Source organism: Elephantulus edwardii, unplaced genomic scaffold, assembly GCF_000299155.1.
Source record: "Elephantulus edwardii isolate Elephantulus edwardi_28Jun2011 unplaced genomic scaffold, EleEdw1.0 scaffold00397, whole genome shotgun sequence".
Classification (NCBI taxonomy): Eukaryota; Metazoa; Chordata; class Mammalia; order Macroscelidea; family Macroscelididae; genus Elephantulus; species Elephantulus edwardii.
The window spans coordinates 174,903-195,977 of NW_006400147.1; the positions used below are offsets into that span (position 1 = coordinate 174,903).

General features: G+C 42.3%; 1 protein-coding gene across 1 annotated transcript in view; it reads right to left on the reverse strand.

Annotated features, from left to right (window-relative positions):
* Positions 1-21,075, reverse strand: part of AMOTL1 (angiomotin like 1) — a 113,613-nt gene that overhangs the window by 85,098 nt on the left and 7,440 nt on the right. Inside the window, exon 3 of the mRNA XM_006902358.1 lies at positions 4,278-4,569. Within this exon, the coding sequence (XP_006902420.1) occupies positions 4,278-4,569 (292 nt within the window). The remainder of the gene's footprint in view (positions 1-4,277; positions 4,570-21,075) is intronic.

Here is a 21,075-nt window from a genome sequence, read left to right on the forward strand (position 1 = left end):
CTTTGGAGAGGGACATCATGCTGGGCAGAGTGGAGGGACAGCGCAGGAGGGGAAGACCCTCTATGAGGTGGACTGATTCAGTGACTGGGGTATTCGGGATGGATGTGTAAGAGGCAGTGAGCTTGGCACAGGATAGAGCAGGGTTTAGGGCTGTTGTACATAGGGTCGCTATGAGTCGCAAGCGACTCAACGGCACATAACAACAACAACAACAAATAAAAGAATCCGATCATTTAAATTCTACACCTGGTTAACTTGAAGAGTTTCCTTCTGCATACTATAAATAGAAATTAGGTGCCTACAGTGGCTTTTTTATTTTATTCATTCCTTTAAGACAGATTTGTTATGTAAGTAGCCTGGGGAATATTTAATATTCCTCAACAACATCACAATTCAAAGGCATAGATTACTTTTCAGTTTTCATTATTCATTTCCCAACTCTCAGATGCATAGAGAGCTGCACTGTCAACCCAACTGGCAGTTCAAAGCCACAAGCAGCTCCAACGAAGAAAGATGGGCAATCTACTTCTTTGTTAAAGATGTAGAGTCTCTAAAAACTGTCTAGAGAGGCAGCTATGTGTTGGTTCTAATTCAATGGCAATCAGTTTGAAGTTTCTGAGTGTTTAAAAAGTCAAGAATCAGAATAGGGTTGGTTATATGCTTGGAAGGCTCCAAGAGAGAAAGGACCTGATCAAGATGTACCTCTGGACCAGGTTTGTCTTGGGGGAAAAGACAGCTGATGGAGAGAGGTTTGTTTTCCTCAGTGAAGACATAGCACACTGAATGACAAAGGTCAAATCCCAGAAGATAAAGATCCTAGACTGTGATTCAACATAAGGATGGCCTTCTAACTACATTTTTCAGAAGGGTAGTGGACACAACAGATTGCGAGTGAGCCTATTTCTTTTTCCGAAGTATTTACGCAAAATCAGAATAAATTCCTTTCAGGGACATGAAGCAGAATTCTAGACATGGTAAGCTGGATGAGAATAATTTTAAAGAATATTATGTCTAAAATTCTACAGTGTGCATACTCCGTCAGAGCAAGATCCACATCTTTATCTCTATATTCTCCATTTCTCCAACATATTTAGCACTCACAAATATTCACTGAAGCTGAAGAAGCTGGATGGCCTGGTTTGCACACACAGTCCCCTGGGCCAGTTTACTCTGTGTGTGTGTGTGTGTGTGTGTGTGTGTGTGTGTGTGTGACTGCATGGAGAAAATACTGGATTTGCTCTCCTTGATCTAAGCCAACTCAGTAAACCAGCTGCCATGGAGTTGCCTCTAATTCATGGCCACCCTGACACCATATGGGGAAACACGTGATATCCCAGAAACAGAGGAACAAACAGTGGGGAGAGAATTACACGGCTTCCATTGGAGCTGCTGCCGTACAGGGAATGGACAAAGGGAAATCTTGAGAAAATTTCAGTCATCCCAGATGCTCGGTAGTGGCTCTGCCCTGAGAACCTTCACAAACACAGCTCTTTGGCTTATGGGACCAAACAGGGGTCTGCTGGCCATGACACAGACTATGTGATCAGAGCCAGGGAGATCAGAAATGCTCAGATGCCCATCTATCCCCTGACGGCTCGTCCTCAACCACTCACTCCACAGTCCATGATCTGCTTCTTGGGAAACTCTGTCCATTAATTGTATTTCAGGGAAACGTGTGTGTGTGTGTGTGTGTGTGTGTGTGTGTGTGTGTGCGTGCGTGTGTGTGTGTGTGTGTGTTGTGTGTGTGTGTAGAAAAAAAAGCAAAGTGAGTAACTAAAAAAGAAATAAGAAAACCAGCAGTTCTTTCTGGGGTGTTCAACCACTATTCCTGCAGCAGCAGGGATAATCACTACCTTTGCCTCTTTGGAAGCAGGGTCTTCAATATCCAGGCTGGGCTTTGACAGTCTCGGAATTCTTAGTTCTTTCCTGCTGTGTTCCTGGCACTGTATGCGCAGGCTAAGCTCTGCAATTAAAAATCTATCTATTTTTGGTTTGGCCCTTACCATGAATACCTGTGAGAGCCAAGGCGCTCCTAGTCCTAGGAAGATCTCTGATCAAATGCTGTTACTGGCACAGAGCGGTCACATCCTAAAATGGATTGTAGTGACCCCACCCAAAGGGAAGAGCCTATTCTATGCCAGGGGTATCAGCAGCTATTGTCACTGAAAGGCAAGACTGTCAACCAAATGACCACCCTCTCCCCAGACCCACGCGTTAGAAGCTGCTGAGAGAGCATGAGCAGTGAGGCCAATGCTATGAGAAGTTCTATGACTAGGATGACCCTGGCAAAATAAGCCACAAAATGGCAAGCTTAAGGGTTCACATAGCTTTTCTATGTCCTACGGGGACAGTGGTGGCAGAGTGACAAGGAGTTGTGCTGCTAACCCCAAGTCAAGAGGTTCAAATCCACCAGCTTCTCTGGGGGAGAAAGAGAAGTCATCTCCTCTCATGTGATTAACAGCCTCTGAAAACCCGCTGGAGGGTCAGCGGTGAGCTGGTCCTCACTCCGTGGTCCAACAACAGCAACAGTCACAGCCCTTGCTTTTTTTCTCTTTGCTCAGTAGTCATCAAAATCCTTCTGGCCACAAATTTCCAAAATCATCCCCTGTGCGGGGATATTTAGTCCTTGGGAGATAGAAGTAATTGTGTTTTGCAAAACAAAAACGTTCATCAAAGTCAAGCAAGGTATGTATGTTACATGCCAATTCAAAGTTCGCCTTCACACACAAAAAGTTAGTCATGAAGAACTGTTGAGACAAAACCCTCATGACAAGATCCAGAAGCAGTCTCTGCCCTGGGCTGGGTCTGCACAGCGCCTGGACACATTTATCAGCGTGCATCCTTAGGGGAGAGAAAAACACTGGTTTCCCAGGAGTGTCAAGTCGGACCTCATGAATTTCCAGCCCATACCCAGAAAGAGGCTGCCACAGGGGATGGCGGAGGCAAGCTTGGGCCTGACCACTGGCTTAGAGGCCCATGACTTGCAAACAACACTGTTTCCCAATTCTGAAGGGTATGAATGGGTGTAGGGCTGTAATTTTCAGGCAGCCCCTGTTGGATTCTGGCTTTGATTTTTTTTTAATCTCTCTCACAAAGGCAGCTGGAACTCTCTGCACCAAGTCTGGGCTCGATGCTCCAGGAAGCCCCAGACACTTCCAGTGGTGGCTCCACGGACACATGTCAGGGCAGATTCCATCTGTGAACATCTGCACCATCAAATCACTGCTGCCAGCTTCTGGCTGCCAGCATGCAGGGAAGCAGGCCTTCACCAGAACAGGCTTCTTTATCTGTAAAAGCAGTCCTAACTATTAAACACCATGTGGCCCAGCCAGGCACATTAAGTATCATATGCAGCTGAAATTGCAATATTTCTATAGGTAGGTGAGTTTTATATTCCTATCCTTTCTCTTTATAAAAGCCCAGGACAGAGCCAAGCATACAGACAGTCCCTTATAAGAGCAATGAGTATAACAATTGCTCCTAAGAAAGAATTCAAGGGCCTCGTGGATCTCCTGCCTTTGGAGAGCTGCCTCCCCACTCTGCCTAAACATACCAGATGCTGATGTGCGGGTCAGCGAGGAATCACTGCAGAGACAGGCTATTCTTGCTGAGTGATCTTGTACTTTGTCTGACCCTTACATGACGCATGGAGGCCACCAGGTATCCCAAGATTCCCATGATGACTACATAGCCTGGAATGAACATCTCCCCACTTGGTGAATCATGAGCGTAAGGAAAGCATGCGATAATGCCCACCCTCGAGTGTGGATGCAACACTGCTCCTGAGTAGAGGTATATTAATGAAAGAAATAAGTCTGAGATTCCCAGATTTAAAGGGAAAACTCCATCTCCTTCTGTTACTCCTGGTAGTCCAAGAGAGACCGCACCACACCTGTCCATCTGGGAAATCCATTTAAGCCTTGGATTGTGTATATTTTGACTTACACAACTATCTAGAATATAAGACTCTCCCAGGCCCTAGACTGTAAGATCCTCCCCCCACAAGAACTGTATTGATCTTTTTTTTGCCTCCATAAAATAGTGTACGTAAAAGGAATAAACGGAGGCCTGGATAAGGGTTAGGAACTCTGGTAGTCTAGTAGGTAAGAAGTTGTACTGTCAACCTGAAGGCAAGTGGTTCAAATCCACCAGCTGCTCTGCAGCAGAAAAAAACAGGCACTTTACTCCCATGCAAACTACAACTTCTGAAAAACCACCGAAGAATCAGCTATGCTTCCAAAGGGCCATCTTCTCCCCGGTGCCCAACAAGTTCATACCTTGTGAAGCTTGTCGGCATTGTCATAGTAACCCTGCAGCTCCTGGTGAAGCACCCGATTCTCCTCTGTTAGGATCTCCACCATCTGCTGGGCTCGCTCCACAATCGCAAACGCATCGGGGCCAAGCTGCTGGCTGGGGGATGCAGCAGGCGGTGGCTGTGGGGCTGCCAGAGTCATCGGAAGGGGAAGTGGTAAGGAGACGGAGTGCAGCGGCCCACTGATGGAAGAGGTCTGCGAGGACATTGGGCTGTGCTGGTGCACTGTCGCTGGGAAAGGAAGCTGGCATGGGCGGCTGTGGGGAAAGAAGACAGACCATCAACCAGCTGTCAAGGAAGACTGTGGAGGCAGAAAGGAAACCCCCCAACAATATGCACTACCAGTGGCTCCCACTATCAGAGGTCATCTATGCACTTTTTTTTTCTTGTTGTGTACCCTCGAATCGGATCCAGCTGTCACAAGAGATTGCCTCTCCTTCTCCAGCGGAGCATCTGGTGGATTCGAACCGGGCGACTTCAAGATTGCAGTGCAGCTTCTTACCACCAGGCCACCAGAGCTCCCTCATCAATGCGCTTTTAAGTGCTGGCCTTAGTAGATCAGATTCATTCATTCACTCATTTATTCATGCCCCACAACTTTCTGTGTTCTGAACAGAGGACACAGGAACAAGACAGACACGGTCCCTGTTGTCATGAGGTTCACATTCGAGAGAGGCACACCTCAAACAACAGACAAACTGAGCAACTGACACAACGAGACTTCACAAAGCATAAATTAGAGTAATGTTAGTGACTGCCTGACAGCAGGAGGTCAGGGGAGAAGAGAGGATGAAGTATGTGCTCAAGTCTGAATGACTGACAAGAAGGAACCGAGCCCAGAGTCTGTGGAATTATGGAATAAAGGAGTTCAGAAAGGAAAGATTTTCAGGAAGAGAATGATTCCTGGAAAAAGGAGATGGAAATTCATGGCTTTAAAGATAAAAGCTCATGCAAAGTTTGAACGATGGCCCATGAAGAGGAGAGAAAGCTGGTATGAAGCACAGCAAGCAATTAAGAGCAGTATGTGCAAAGACCAGCAAGATGGGAAGGGGCCTCCCTGGGATAAGGCCAGACTTTCCCATGTAACAGGGGCCAGTGGAGGATTTCTAAGCATGGGGCCAGTGTGCTCTGACTTTATCCTGGGTGGTACAAAAAGGGTGGAACGTATAGCAGCAAGAATGGGCCATTATACCATTTGCCTGAGAACAGATATAGGCTCCTGGGAAGCAGCAATAGAAAATGAATGGATGGCCTTGAGAGATGTTTTGGATATATCACTGATAGGGAGAGAGCAAAAGAAAGATTACTGCTGGATTTTGCTCTCTATGCAAAAGGACAGTGGCGCCATTCAAGGAAACAGGAAGTCTTCTAAGGAAGTACTGACTTTTTAGTGTCTGTTTTGCTGTAGTCAGGGAGACGTGGAGAGAGGTGAGATTCTAGAGCCTGCTCTCCACCATAAATAGGACAGCAGTCGCAGATGACTCAAACTCGAGATGAGCTCCTATCCTTGAAATCATGAATCTCCCATCTCTATTCCCTCACAATTCTCTCCTCACTAGTCTGTTAACCTGTTTCACTAAAAACATTTGTATTTTCTTTGAACCTAGACCAGAGATTCAACAGCAGCTTTTGTAGGTATACACAGCAAAGATAACCTTGACATCTACTTGTCTAATTACACCTGCTTCTCTCCTGTAGCCTCTTGGAAAAACCAAGTCTAACTTTTAGATCTCAATATGGAAACTGGAGGTTAGGTGCTAAATATTAGCAGCAACTCTCAACTCCAAAATGGTAACCGTTTATAGCAAAGAACTGTGTCTTCTAGAGATAATAGTTTTCCTTCAAGTCAGAACTGACACATAACTGATTCTCTAGTGGGGCTTTCCTTTTTTGCTGATCCTCTGCTTTACCGGCAAAATGTCTTTCTCTGGAGGCTGGCCTCTTCTGACAACATGCCCAAAGATCATTTGGTGACAGCATGACATCATCCTTTCAAAGGAGCGAGTTCTTCAGGCAGACCATGCGTTTGATTCAATTCTTTATTCCTTCAATGGCAAATCTTTATTTCTTCAATAAGAGGCAGACCATGGGTTTGATGCAATTCTTTTTCCTTCAATGGCAATTCTTTATTCCTTCAATGAGCTGAACTCTTGAAACTGTCCTCTGAGTTCAGAAAGGAACACTCAGAGAGAACATATAAGCCATTCCTCCCCTCCCTACACATCTATGTGCAATAATTGATCTTCTCTTCGAAAGCTGATAATTTCGGTATTTGGATGGATCTGTGCTGCTTCCACAGTCTACGATGAAAGCAGATAGTGTGAACAGGATGCAAACAGGGCTGCTTTCATTTTTGAGACAGAGTAAGGTGTCACATACACAAGAGTACCAAGAGTACCTGTAGTCACACACATGCTTCAGAATGGAAGCAGCACAGAATCGGCCACCTTGTGTGTCAGTGAGGGAATTTCTGACCGAGAGCCACTCCATACAACATAAAAGAACTTCTTCACGGGGTGCCCCAGGCTGATATCTCCAAGCAGAGCCACTGGCTGGATTTGAACCAGCCTATCAGGAGAGGATCACAAAGCCACAGACGCACTACGGAATAAGCACATTCCTGCAGGCTGAATAAATCCTGCTGTGCTCATTTCATGGGAAGGTTTTACTTTGGCAAAATACACCACCACAAACGGCACTGACTGGGATTCAGAGGCAAACATCCACTCCCATGTGCTAAGCATTCCCTTCAAACTTCATCAATACAAGGGACAGCCAGGGCTTGGGTCCTTGAAACTGGAGTGTGTCCCCAGCAGTCTAGTCCTGCTCCCCACAGCACCAGGATGTCAGGGCTTTAGGGTTAGTGTCCTTCTTAGAACATTTAATCCTGAGTTCTGATACTCACTTATGGTTAATGAAAGGTTCACCTTTGCGGTCTCTTTTATCTTATATGTAACAATTACATGAAAACAGAAATGCGGCAATACTATCTTCTCAACACCAGCTTATAATGATTACTACAGTTACCAGAAGGAGCTCTGGTGGCCTAGTGTGTAAGGAGTTGTGCTGCAAATCCAAAGGCAGGTGGTTTAAATCCACCAGTTGCTCTGCAGGAGAAAGTGGGCAATCACCTCCTGTGTGATTTACTGCCTCTAAAAAACCACTGAAAGTCAGCTATTACAATAGTTAACTTGTCAGCACAGTTAACATTTAATAGGCAATGTGGAGAAAGAGTGATGGATATAGTTTAAGAGACAGAAAAAGAGCCACTTTCGAAATGAACAATCCTCTATCAAATCAGAGTGCACCACCCAGAGTCACACACTCATGCTCACTTAACATCATGTGACAGTGGACAGTGTGCAGGTCAGGCAGGCTGGTGGGCTGGAACGTCCTTAAATTCCCTTCTGCGTCTAAGACTTTGACTATGAGAAAATGCTTAAGACCAATGTAGCTTAGTGTAAATGGGGGGAAATTGCACATCAGAGAAAGGGAAAATTTCGCTTAAGAGTTTTCTTGCCATTCAACGCAAATTCCTTCAATTCCAAACCAGGGCCTGGTTTCATCAAGATATGTAAGTACACTTTCTCCACCTTATTCTTACATCCCTCTAGATCTATCCTGCCCCAAATAATAGCCAGTGACTATATGTGATGATTGAACAAATGAAATGCAATTAATCCAAAAAAGGTGTGTTGTAATTATAAAGCATACATCCCAGTTAAAATATTTGGTAGAGAAAGGAAAAAAAAAGTGACTCATTTCATCAACAGTTTTAAAATTTTCTGTTCAAGTGGCAATATTATTATGGCTATAATAGATTGACTAAAAGGTTTATCTTATTACTATAAAAATTTTTATCATGGTTAAAATATATGTAATTATGTATAGTCCACCTCAAAATTTCTACATACATAATTCAGTAACACTGACCACATTATAACCATTCCACCTTTCTCGAATCACTCCACCACTAACATAAACTAAGTGCCTTGTGAACAAAAACTTAGGGAGCGCTGAAGGTCTAGTGGCAAGAAGTTGCGCTGCAATCCCAGAGGCACATGTTTGAGGTGGGAGAAGGATGGGCAATCTCGTCCCATGTGATTAAATGCCTCTGAAAACCTGCTGCAGGGTCAGCTATGGGTTGGTTCCAACTTGACAGTACATAATAACATTAACAACAACAAGCAAAAACCAGGCTTTTATACACCAAAAAAATATTTTTTTTAATTAATTTCATTCATGTTTTAAAAGAGTGTCTCTTTTTTAATTTCGTGGCTAGTAGAAATTTTTAATAACTTCGGTGTGTGGGTGTACCTGGGTTGGATACAGCAAAGTGAAATCTTCCCCTGCGCACAACCCCAAAACTAGTTAAACACGCAGGCTCTACTCACTGGACTTCTGGAAATGTGAAACCTATAATTGGACCAGGAGACTATCATCAAAATAGAGCAAGGAAATGTTGTATGGTTTGTATGGTTCAAAATCCGGAAGGGTGTGCACCAGGGATGTGTACTATCTTCATACCTTTTCCATTTATATGGGGAACAGATCATCCGGGAGGCTGGGCTCTATGAGGAGTAATGTGACGTCAGGATTGGAGGAAGACTCATCAACAACTTGCATTATACAGATGACACAACCTGACTTGCCGAAACAGAGGAGCATCTGAAGTGCTTGCGGCAGAAGGTCAAAGACTGCAGCCTTCAATATGGACTGAAGCTCAACATCAAGAAAACAAAGATTCTCACCACTCGGTCCGTTGGCAGCATCATGATAGGTAGTGAAGAGATGGAGACTGTTAACAGCTTCAGCTTGCTTATCTCCAAAATCAACACTCTAGGCACCAGCAGCCAGGATATCAAAAGATGAATTGCAATGGGAAAGCTGGCTGTCAGGAACCTCTCCAAAGTACTGAAGAGCAATGATGCCAGTTTGGAGACTAAGGTGTGCCTGATCAAGGCCATGGTCTTTGCAATTACTTGCTATGTATCAAAAAGCTAGATAATGACTAAGGATGACAGAAGGAGAATTTATGCCCTTGAGCTGTGGTACTAGAGAATAGTATTGAATATACCATGGACTGCTAGGAGAACAAACAAGTTTGTCTTACAGAGGGTGAAACCAGGCTGCTCCTTGGAGGCAAGGATTCTGAAGCTTTGTCTGATATACTTTGGACATGCTGCAAGGAGGGACCAGTCCTTGGAGAGGGACATCATGCTTAGGAGGGTGGAAGGATGGAGCAAGAGAGGAAGACTCTCGAAGAGATTGATTGATTCAGTGACTGAGGTAATTGGGGGAAGGGAGATGTCAGAGACAATAAGATAGGCACAGGTTATAGCACGGTTTTGGGCTGTCGTACATAGGATTTCTATGAGTCACAGGAGACTCGAAGGCACGTTAACAACAACACCACTTAAAAAATATTTAAATGTCAACCAATTCTTTTTGGTACAGCAACTTTGTGTATTCCCTCCATCTTCCCCTGATGTTTGTCGCATTTTTCAAATATCCCTCCGCCCCCAAAGAACCCTTCAGTATTTCAATGTGAGACTTGAATTTGTTTTGTAGTTCTTTCAACTTGAGAAATGCTGAGTGAGTTCTTCCTTTTTTATTCTCCAACTTCGTCTCTTTGTACATTCCATTCCATTACTCTGTTTTGTCTTCTCAAGCTGTCCTTTGAAATCTTTTGTTCACCTCTTTTACTTCAGTATCTCTTTCCAGGGTTTTGGCTTCTTGACACTCTAATGAAATTTTCAGTCTCTTCTGACATCCATTGAGTCACCTGAAGCACTTGCCTCAGAAAATCAAGAACTACAACCTTTAATATGGACTGAATTTTCTGCATAAGGAAGACAAAAATCCTCATCAGTGGGCCAAAAAGCAACATCATGACAAATGGAGAAAATGCTGAAATTGTCAATGACTTCACCATCTTACTTAGATTTGCAATCAATACCCTTGGTATTAACAACAACGAAATAAAGAGTGTATTGCATTGGGAAAGCTGGCTATCAGTGACATATCCAAAGTACTAAGAAACAATGATGCCAATTTAAAAACTAAGATGCACCCTAGTTAGACTGCCAAATACAGGCAGAAATGCAGTCTGAAGAGGGTAAAATTGATGAATGGGACCTTCTAGAGATTAAATCACTGTGCACATCAAAAACTTTCCCCAAAAGGCTGAAAAGAAAACCTATCAAATGGGAACAGACATTTAGTAATCTCAGATAAGAGTGTCATAATGAAAATTTGTAGAATGCTCCTGGGCCTCCATAAGAAAAAGAATGATAATCCAATTACAAAATGGAGAAAAGGCATGGAAAGAATTTTCACAGAGAAAGATATTTGAATGGCAAACAGACACATGAAGAAATGCTCAAAATCACTGGCAGTAACAGAGATTCAAATCAGAACCGCAATGAGGTACCATCTCACTCTACTGACAGTGTCAAAGTTTAACAGGACAGCAAGCAATAAAAGTTCAAGATGATATGGTGAGACAAGAACACTTGAAATTTGTTGCTGAGATTGAAAAATGGTATAGCCATTCAGGAAGGCAGTTTGACGCTTCCTCAAAAAGCCGAACATAGGAATCCCATACGACCCAGCTATCCTACTGCTTGGAATATAACCTTAGAAAATGAGATGTAAGGCACAAACAGAGATTACATACCAATGTTCATACCAGAGTTATTCACCATTGCAAGAACATGTAAACAACGCAGATGTCCAACCACACTCGAATGTATTAAGAAATTATGGTACATTCACACAATGGAATACTATGTAACATGCAGAAGCAATGATTTTGTAAATTATTACCTAACTTGGGAGGGACTGGAGAGCATTATGCTGAGTGAACTAACTCAGTTCCACAGGACAAATATTGTATAAAATCATTATTGTAAAATGACTATGAGGATCCAAGGTTGGGGCAGAGAATGGAAGCAGAGGGGTGAGGATGGGTGGAGGAGGGGGAGATTAGTCATAGGGTTGTATAATTTGATGGGCAGGGGATGAAGGAAATTGGAAGAATCTGGTCTGGGGAAAAATGTATTTGAATTTTGTAAGTAAAGTTGCATGATAATAAAAAAACAGGAAGGAAGGAAGGGAGGGAGGGAGAAAAGAAAGATGTGCCTGATTCAGGGTACGGTCTCTTCAATCAGTTCCTATGCTTCTGAGAACTAGACAATGAATAAGGACAATAGAAGGAAGAATTGATGCCCTTGAGTTGTAGTATTGGAGAAGAGCACTGAATATCCCATAGATTGCCAAGAAGGCAAGCAGATGTATCTTGGAGAAAGTACTCCTTAGAGGCAATGACAGTGAAGCTCCACTGCACACACTTTGGGTATGCTGTTAGGAGGGGCTATTCCTTGGAAAGGGACACCATGCTTGGAAAAGTAGAGGGTCAGCAAAGGAAGATACTCAACGGGATAGACTGACACAGTAACTGAAGTAGTGGGCTCAAGTATATCAGTGATGGTAAAGATGGCACAGGATAGGACAGGGTTCAGATCCATTGCTCATAGGGTCATTGTAAGTCATACTTGACATCTAACAACAACAACAATCTATCAAGTTAATATTTAACAAATTTTACCTGTTCAATTGACAAAAATATTAAACAAAATATGTGCTACTGATTGAACTGTGTCTCAAATATATGTGTTGTAAATCACTACCTCTGTGTCTGTGGCTATAATCTCTTTTGGGAATGGATTTGTGGCTATATAAACAAAGGCAGGATTCATGTGTGTATAAGGTATAAAATAAACCAGAAAATCCCTACCATGATGAGTCAACTCTGACTCCTGATGACCCTCCATTGGGTTTCTGATGCCCTAATCTTGACAGAAGGTAGACTGCTCATCTTTCTCCTACGAATCACTTGGTGGATATGAACTGCAGTTAATATGAAATGATTTGTTATGCTCTATGCCACCAAGGCTCCTATAAATAAAAGGAGCAGATATGACAAGTAGAGATGGGGGAGGATAGATGCCAAGTCACATGGAGATCTCCCAAGACCTTTCTTTCCCCAGATGCCAAGAGGGCGAGAAAGCCAGCCCTCAGAGCAGGTGTTCTTTTCGGGAACTCCTTGCTTCCTAGATTATGAAGAAAGTTAGTTCTGTTATTAAAGCTACCTACTTGTGGTATTTCTATTATAGCAGCACTAGATAACTATGACAATTTGACAGGGGGTGATCACTTGGTAAATAAACAAAGAATGTGATCAAGTAAGTTACAAGAGAAAAAAATGCAAATGGCTAATAGATATTTTTCAATGAGATCTTAATAACAGAAATAATTACACTAAAGGTGGTTTCCCCCCACTTACTAATATAAATAATTCTGTGCAACAAACTTCTATTGAGTGCTTAAGCAAAACATTTTTTTTAATTCTCAAGTTATAGTATGTGTTAGGATTTTAGTATGTGGGGGGGAAGGCACAAAACAAAGGCTGCAAAGAATTATGATAGATGTTACAAGTAGCTGTTCTCAGGGACTGAAATAGTAGGGGTTTTCCCACATATATTTCATGTCATACATTTTACACAATGAACCTGTATAGCTTTTAAAAAACAATTATCTAAGTAATACTACTTAATCTTATATATCTTAATCTTAATATATCACAGAAAAGTTGGAGAACAGATATGTACTAGGTATCACAATAAGATAAAGTAAACAAAATGAAATGAAAGAATGGAAAACATGAGATAAATTAGTAAAAGGCTCCTTAGCTCTGAAAGAGTTCAAATTTTAATACTTCACAATATTAAACATATCTCCTACTTAGATATTATGTGCCATCGAGTTAGAACTGACTCATAGCTGACTCTCCAGTGAGTTTTCAGAGGCTATAAATTGCACAGGAGATTACTCGCCTTTGTCTTTCAGAGCAGCTGGTGGATTCAATCCAAATGCCTTCAGGGTGGCATCACTAGACCTTAGGATTCATCACCAAAATAGCTAACTCATAGTTAGATAGAGCTTAGGAAATTTCAATTATTTTCATTTTTTTTATTTTCTTATAATCTTGCTGACCCTCAAAGCAACCTAGGAAATAGTATTTAATGGCTATTTCTGTATAATAGGACTAGAGATAATATCTACTTTTATTCTGGTTTCGTTTCTTTATTGGAGGTGTTTGCTGTATTTCTGTTTTCTACAATTAACATATTCTCTATGTATGGAATAAGTTCGGTTTAGGAAAAATTTGTTGAAACAGATCAAAGATAGGGAAACTGAAGCTCAACGAATTTGTGGGATTTGCTACAAAGAAGAAGAGTCAGAATTCAAATATATGTCTCCCCAAAGCCATGGACTTCTCCCCTGACCCATCTGTTCCTGAAGACACAAGACTTTAAAACGGTGTTATTATAACACGGCTGTCGGGTCAAGACTAAGATCAAAGCCACCTCCATGCAGGGTGGATGCAGACAGACCCCTTGTCTGGAGAACTCACTCAGCTGATGTATTACAGCTGCAACTGTGTTAAGATTTCCTGAGAAAGAAGCCTGAACTTGACCTCAGTTTCTTCAACTTCCTAAACAGAACAACTGTTTTTCAGAATAAAAAGGGCATTTTCCTCTCAGCTCATCTAAAACATAATTCAACTGGAGGGAAAAAAAAATTACAGGAACTCCTTAATTCTAATGGTAAGATTCAAAACACATGTGGTTAGCTGGTGGAATTTAAATAAAACCCCATGGCCTCATTTCCATGAAGAATTTCCATGCAGTTTTTAATCCAGCAGCCTCAAGCCTGGCTCACCTTTTGGTCCCTCACAGCAATTTCTGTTCATAAATGTATAGGATGAAAGCCTTAATTCACCACTCCGTAAATGGCATTCTCAAAATTCACCCTCCTTCTTCCTCCAGCCACTTCCAGCTGAGAGAGAAGACTACTTAAGACCACCCCACATTATATCTTATTTTGTTGGGTGCCGTCATAATTGAGAGTCAACTCATAGCTGACCCTCTAGCAGGTTTTCAGAGGCTGTAAACTGCACAGGAGGAGAACACACACCTATCTCCTGAGCAGCAGCTAGTGGATTTGAACCGTTTGCCTTTGGGTTAGCAGCACTTCCAAGGTGGTGGCTGTTACTAAGTCCCACTGACTGCTCTTTATAAGCTTACATTTTTATCACATATTTAAAAAAATGGGGATATTACAGCAATTCCCTTAAGATTGTTGGGAAGATTACATAGGAAAATTCATAGACAGTGAGGCACACACTTAAGCACTAGGGGAAGGCTCAGGCCTCTGACTACCCCCACTACTGGAACTCTACTGTTAACCACCAAATGTGGAGGCTTTGGAAACATGGAAGCGAGATGAAGTGCCAGAGAAGATGGGTTTTAGTTTATTCTGAAACCATTAAAATATGCAAATCATAGAAATAAAGAACACAGCAGCGATTTTCAAGACTGAACGAATCTACCCATTACCACCCCAAATCACCCTAATAATTGGAAAATGCCCATCTTTCTCTTTCAGTGCAGCTGGTGCCTTTGGGTACCTTACCCCTAAGTCAGGAAAACACTGATGGTGTAAAGTTTAGAAAATATGGCCTCAGAAATTATGCCACAAATCACATGCTGGAATTCTCCACAACTTATTTATTGCACATACTTTTTTTCAACCATATAAATGGCAACTATATACCTGTGGACTTCTCTGGACAGAACAAAACTCACCAAACTATGGAAAGAGACAATGGAGATACTCAGTGTCAACAATAAAAACAAAGCTAGGGGCCAACCAAGAAACAAACATTAGTTGCTCATGTGCAACTTCAAGCTGAAGCTGAAGAAAATGAAAACAAATCAATGGGAACCAAAATATAATCATCTGTATATCTAGACTGAATGAAGAGACCACTTCAAAAAACAGATTTAAACCAGTGACCACTAACAACCCAAGATCAGATGAGCTGTGGAAGGACACCACATATACAGTAAAGAAAGACTCATTCAAGAGATAGGAAAGAACAAAAAGAGAAAAACAAATGTTGGAAGAGACTCTGATACTTGCTTTAGAACATGAATTATATAAAGTGAATGGAAGAAATGAAGACTGAACAAATAATTTCAAAGAGTGGCTTGACAAGGCAAAGAAAAGTGCTATAACGAAACGTGAAAAGATCTAGACTTACAAAACCAAAATAAAAGAACATGCTTGGCGCTTCTCAAGCTGAAAGAATTAAAGAAAGAGCTGAGCTTCAAGTTGTAATAGGGAGCTCGGATGGCTCAGTGATAAGGAATGACGTTGCCAATGGAAAGACAGGCAGTTCAAATCCATCAGCTGCTCTGCAGCAGAAGGATGGGCAGTTTCTAACTTAATGGTACAGAACAGTAACAACAGAGCAAAAAATTAAATAACGCATCAAATGAAGACAGAAGAAATACAGAAGTCACGGTGCCCCAGATGCTCTGCCAGAGAAGGAGGGGCCATCTCCTCCTGTACCAGTCAGATCCAATTTGACGGTACACACACACACACACACACACACAGACACAATAATAAAATTTAAAAAAAAATTTTTAAAAAAAGAAGTCACGGTGCCAAAATGGTTGATATTTGGCCATTTCAGGAGGTAGCAAAAGATCAAGGATCAGTAGTGTTAAAGGAAGTAATCCAAGCAGAAGCAGCACTGAAAGCGCTGGGGAAAACAAGGCTCTAGAAGCTGACAGAATATCAGTCGAGATGTATTAACAAATGCTGGATGCACTCAATTATCTATGTCAAGAAATTTGGAAGATAGCTTACCTGGCCAGCCAAATCAAAGATATTCACATTTGTGCCCATTCAGAAGAAAAATGATAAACAGAATGTAGAAATTATCAAACAACATTATTACTGTCTCACACAAAATATTGCACCTGATCAAAGCCGTGATATTTTCATTTGCTTCATATGCACACAAAAACTGGGCAACAAATAAGGAAGTCCAGAGAACTGATACCTTTAAATGAGTCCTGGTGAAGAATACTGAATATGCACTCCCAGCAGAAGGAATGAATTTGTTTTGGGAGAAGTACCACCAGAGTGCTCCTTAGAAATAAAGACGCAATGCTTTGCCTCACTTACTTAGGGCACGTTATCAGGTGAGACCAGTCCCTGAGGAGGACTTCATGTTTGCTAAAACAGGGGCTTCGCTGATTTCAAACACAGTAAAGTTTCTGAGGATGGTGCAGGAACGACCAGTGTTTTGTTCTCCTGCACACAGGGGAAACGTGGATCCAAGCTGAATTGACAGAACCTAAGAATAATTTACAACTTTCTGAAATATGGACAAATTAGTGGGGGAAATGTAACTTGACTAACATACTCTAAACTCTATGAATCAAAATCAGATCAACTATCAGGATTCCTAGGGAGCTCTGGTGGCTGAGAGGTAAGGAATTGTGCAGCCAACGTACAGGTACATGGTTAAAATCCATCAGCTGCACTGCGGGTAAAAGATAGGCAATCTTCCCCCCGGCCTCATGCAGTATTTGGCCTCTGATAACCTCCTGGAGCATCAGCTATGGGTCGCTTCTGACTTGATAGTACACAATAATAACATCAGAATTCCTTCATGGATTCATCTGAATGCGATGTTTCCATAAAATAAGTAATAACTGTTATGAAATGGATTTTCCCCCCCCAAAAGCACAACTGATGGAAACCAACTGACATGTTCCAACAAACTGATGCAACCCTGGACGTGTTCACCAGGTTATGCCAAGAAATCTGGAAGGCAGCTGTCTGGCCAACTGACTGGAAGAGATCCATATGTGTTCCCATTCCCAAAAAAGGTGAACAAACAGAATGGGAAAATTATAGAACAATATAATTAACATCACATGCAAACAAAATCTTGCATGATTATTTAAAATTACAAATCTTGCTGAAGATTATTTTAAAACGGGTAGAACAGTACACCAACAGAGAACTGCAAGAAATTCAAGGTGGGTTTAGAACAGGCCGTGGCACTAGGCTGATGTCAGATGGATCTTGGCAGAAAGCAGAGGATGTCTCTTTGTATTTGACAGTGACTGGGGTAATGGGGCTAGGTGTGTTGGAGACAATAAAATTGACACAGGATAGTGCAGGCTTTAGGGCGATAGTACATATAGTACATGGGGTCACTACAAGTCGCAAGTGACTTGACGGCACATAATAACAACATGCAAAGGCATTTGACTGTGTGGATCAAAACGAATTACAGCTAATGTTGAGATGAATGGGAATCCCAGGACACTTAGCTGTGTTCATGTGAAACCTTTACATAGACCAAGAGGCTATAATCTGAGCAGAGCAAGGGAACACTGCACGGTGAGGTGGTGTGGATAGGGCAGGGTTCAGATCCATCATTACCAGACTCAACATGAGTTAGTCAGCCCGAGGGCATGTAACAACAACATCCACAGTTAAAAACTGTCTTATCCTCGATTTGTTCTCATTTTCACCTTCGGGTCAAAGGCTGGCTTGTTTTCCCTGGAGGTTGCCTTAATCCTTCCACATCCACCAGCCACACTAAGCTCACCAGAGAGCCAAGTGGAGCAAGTAAGCCTGGCCAGTAACCCCTGCAGGAGGGCTGCCACAAGAGGATCCTAACATGTTTTATAGCCATCTTCCCACCTACCCTATCGTTAGCATGTCAGAACTAATGGGCTAATTTATAAGTTACACTGAGTGAGTTAGAAATGAGGGCAAAAAGTCCAAGTTCTATTCTTCTCATTATATTATTATTATTATTATTATTACTACTTTTCCCCCATTCACTTAGTCCTTAGGACCTTTATTTCTAAGTAAGAAGTGGTGAAGGTTCAACAAACTGATGTGCTGAGCTAAGCCATTAATCAGTTTCTGAACACTGGACCTGTTTTTGTACTGTCATGTAGGGAAATGGATGAAACTCCTTCCAGGGTTCTCCTCCTCGTGTAGGATTCTGTGCTACGTATTTACTCAATCAAAAGCATTAATCAGTCAGATGATTCTTACTCAAGAAGCTCCCATGTGCCAGAACAGAACTGTGCTCTATGGAGTGAAAAATGGCTGAACTGCAGCGAAATATTGCCAGCATTTTCTTCCAAGATGCTTCTTGGTAGATGGACTCTCCAGTGTTTTGGTTTGCTAAGCCCCTCAGCCTTTGCATTACCCAGGGCTTCCACCAGTCTGTAGGTACTCTTGAATCCTTATCCCTTTTTTAAAAAAAAAAATTAATTTTAATGAAAGTTTAGAGAGACTTTGGATTTCCATTCATTCATTGTTATGCTTTTCTCCCTGCCCAACCTCCCTCCCCAGTTCACTCTTCTCTTTGAAAAAAAAATTCTTTCTTTGTTATACAATCCCTCTCAAGTCCACTCCACTATGCAGCATTTGTTCTGGACTCCTGTTATGACAATAATATCTAATCATATATCCCTTTTAAACAGTTCTCTTCCTCCTTATTTTAAAAGTCATTGCCTTAGCACTGGAACTGACTCACAGCAGACACTCCTGGGTTGCAAAGGCTGTCTGTCAGTCACATGGAAGGAGACTGCCCTTCTTTCTTTCTTAAAGTGGCTGATGGATTCGAACCACTAGAGAGGCACAGCCTTTGGATTAACAACACAATGCTCTATGGCTATGCCACCAGAACTCCCTAAACTATTACTTCTAATGACAAACAAATGGATAACCCTTAAAGCACCCAAGAATACATGCATGAAATTAAAGGGAGCCCTGCCTGTCTCCCGGATTTAAGTCAACTTGGACCCTACACAGTACTGGGTTTCAGGTGCAACCTCTGGAGTTCTACAAGTGTCTGAAGCAGGAGTGGTGTAGACACAACTCTGTTTACCCAGCCAGCCAAGGGCTACCCTGCTGGAGCCAAGCTGGCGAGACACGACCAGCCTCACAAAGGGGCCTTGTCACGCCAGAGGTGGCCTCAATGGCCTTCTGTTACGCCTTCTGGGAATTTGATGTGTCATGTCAATCCAGCTGCCAAGTGTGGCAATCAATAGGCTCAAACCCCTCCTACATTTCTTCATCTTTGTCACTCATAAACTTGAGACAAATAATGCTTTCCACAAATAACAACATAGCTCCCAAAGAAGTGAGTCCCTCTTCCTCTGACCAGTTCTCTCACTTCATAGTCAACTACTGCTAAATGGCAACAAGTAAAATGGCCCAATCTATACAGTTCCTTCTCCCCCTGCCCTAAGACTTTACAGCCAAGGAGAAGCAGAGAGTCCTCATCTGGAGATAATGAGATATTTTTACTTTTACCAAAAACTAGAGCTGAGAGAAACCTTTCAGGGGAAAACAATGTAAAACATCACAAACCAAAGTCTGGTATCATTCTCAGACAGACAGCATAAATTATTTTAAACATCACCATCAAGTCAATGTCGTGTAAATATCAGAGACTAGAAGATCTTTCCATTTTACTCCTCAAACCTGTGTAAGTTTCACTTTGTCCTCTGACTTAAGGAACTGTACAGGAGAAGAAACGCCTTGTGGGCTCTAACTTGGACTCTCCAGGGGAGCCTGTCGATGGTCACTCACAGAAGAACGGGTTCTGCTGCCTCTTAGAACTCTACAATGTGGTTGGGCAGCTTCGAAGCTGACATTCTCGTGACCGTGGGGAAATGTGTCAACAGCTGGCATGTACAAAGTGGCAGGGCTGCCAGCTCTCTTCTTGCCAAGTGGAAGATATGTGGCCAAAGATGTGCCTTGCACAGAGACCCTAAGGTTGTACGGGGAAGCTCTGGTTCGTTTAACTTAGAAACAAAGCCCTCTGCAATGGAGCAGGACTGGGTCGTGTTTCATTCTGCAATACAGAGTCGTTATGAGTCGGAATAGACTCCACGGCATCTAATAAAATACATAACACCACAAACACGAGTCGATGAACTCAGCAATATGCAATGGCTGATTGTTTACTCTCCTCATGCCCCAAGCTCTCCCTGCACAAACTCATCAAAATCTAAAGACTAAAGCCAAAAAACCCACTGTTGTTGAGTTGATTCCAATTCATAGCAATACTCCATGGGTTGCTGTAAATGTTTCTTTCTAGGAGGTGACTGCCCATTTTATTCTTACTGAGCAGCTGTTAAGATTCAAACCACTGACTTTTCCATTAATAGTACAACATGTAACACACTGCATCACCAGAGCTCCTTATCTAAACATTCAAACGCAAACTCATTGTCGAGTCAGAACCAACTCCAAGCTGATCCTCCAGCAGATGCATCCGAGAGCTGAACAATGATTAAGAATGACAGAAAAAGAAATGATGCCTCTGAGCTGTGGTGTTGGAGAAGAAAACGGAACATCCCATGGACGGCCAAGAGAACAAACAGATACGTCTTGGAGAGGGTGCAGCCGGAGTGCTCTTTGGAGGCAAGAATGATAAGGCTTCACTTCACATACTTTGGACATATTGGTAGGAGGAGCTCTTCTTTGGATGATCATGGCTCTTTTATGATGCTGAGAAGGGTGGAGGGTCAGCAAAGGAAAGGAAAACCCTCAACCAATTGGACTGACATGGTGACTGACGCAATAGGCTCTTGTGTGTCAGGAAGAGTAAGGATGGTACAGGATAGAACAAGGTATACATCTTTTGTTCAGAGGGTCACTATGAGTGGTACCTGGCTCCATGACACCTTACAACAACAACAAGTCACACATGAGAAAACTGTCCCATCTCTCTCCCGTGGATCTGCTGGAGATTTCAAACTGCTGGAGAGGTGTGGTCTCTAGGTAAGCAATGTGAC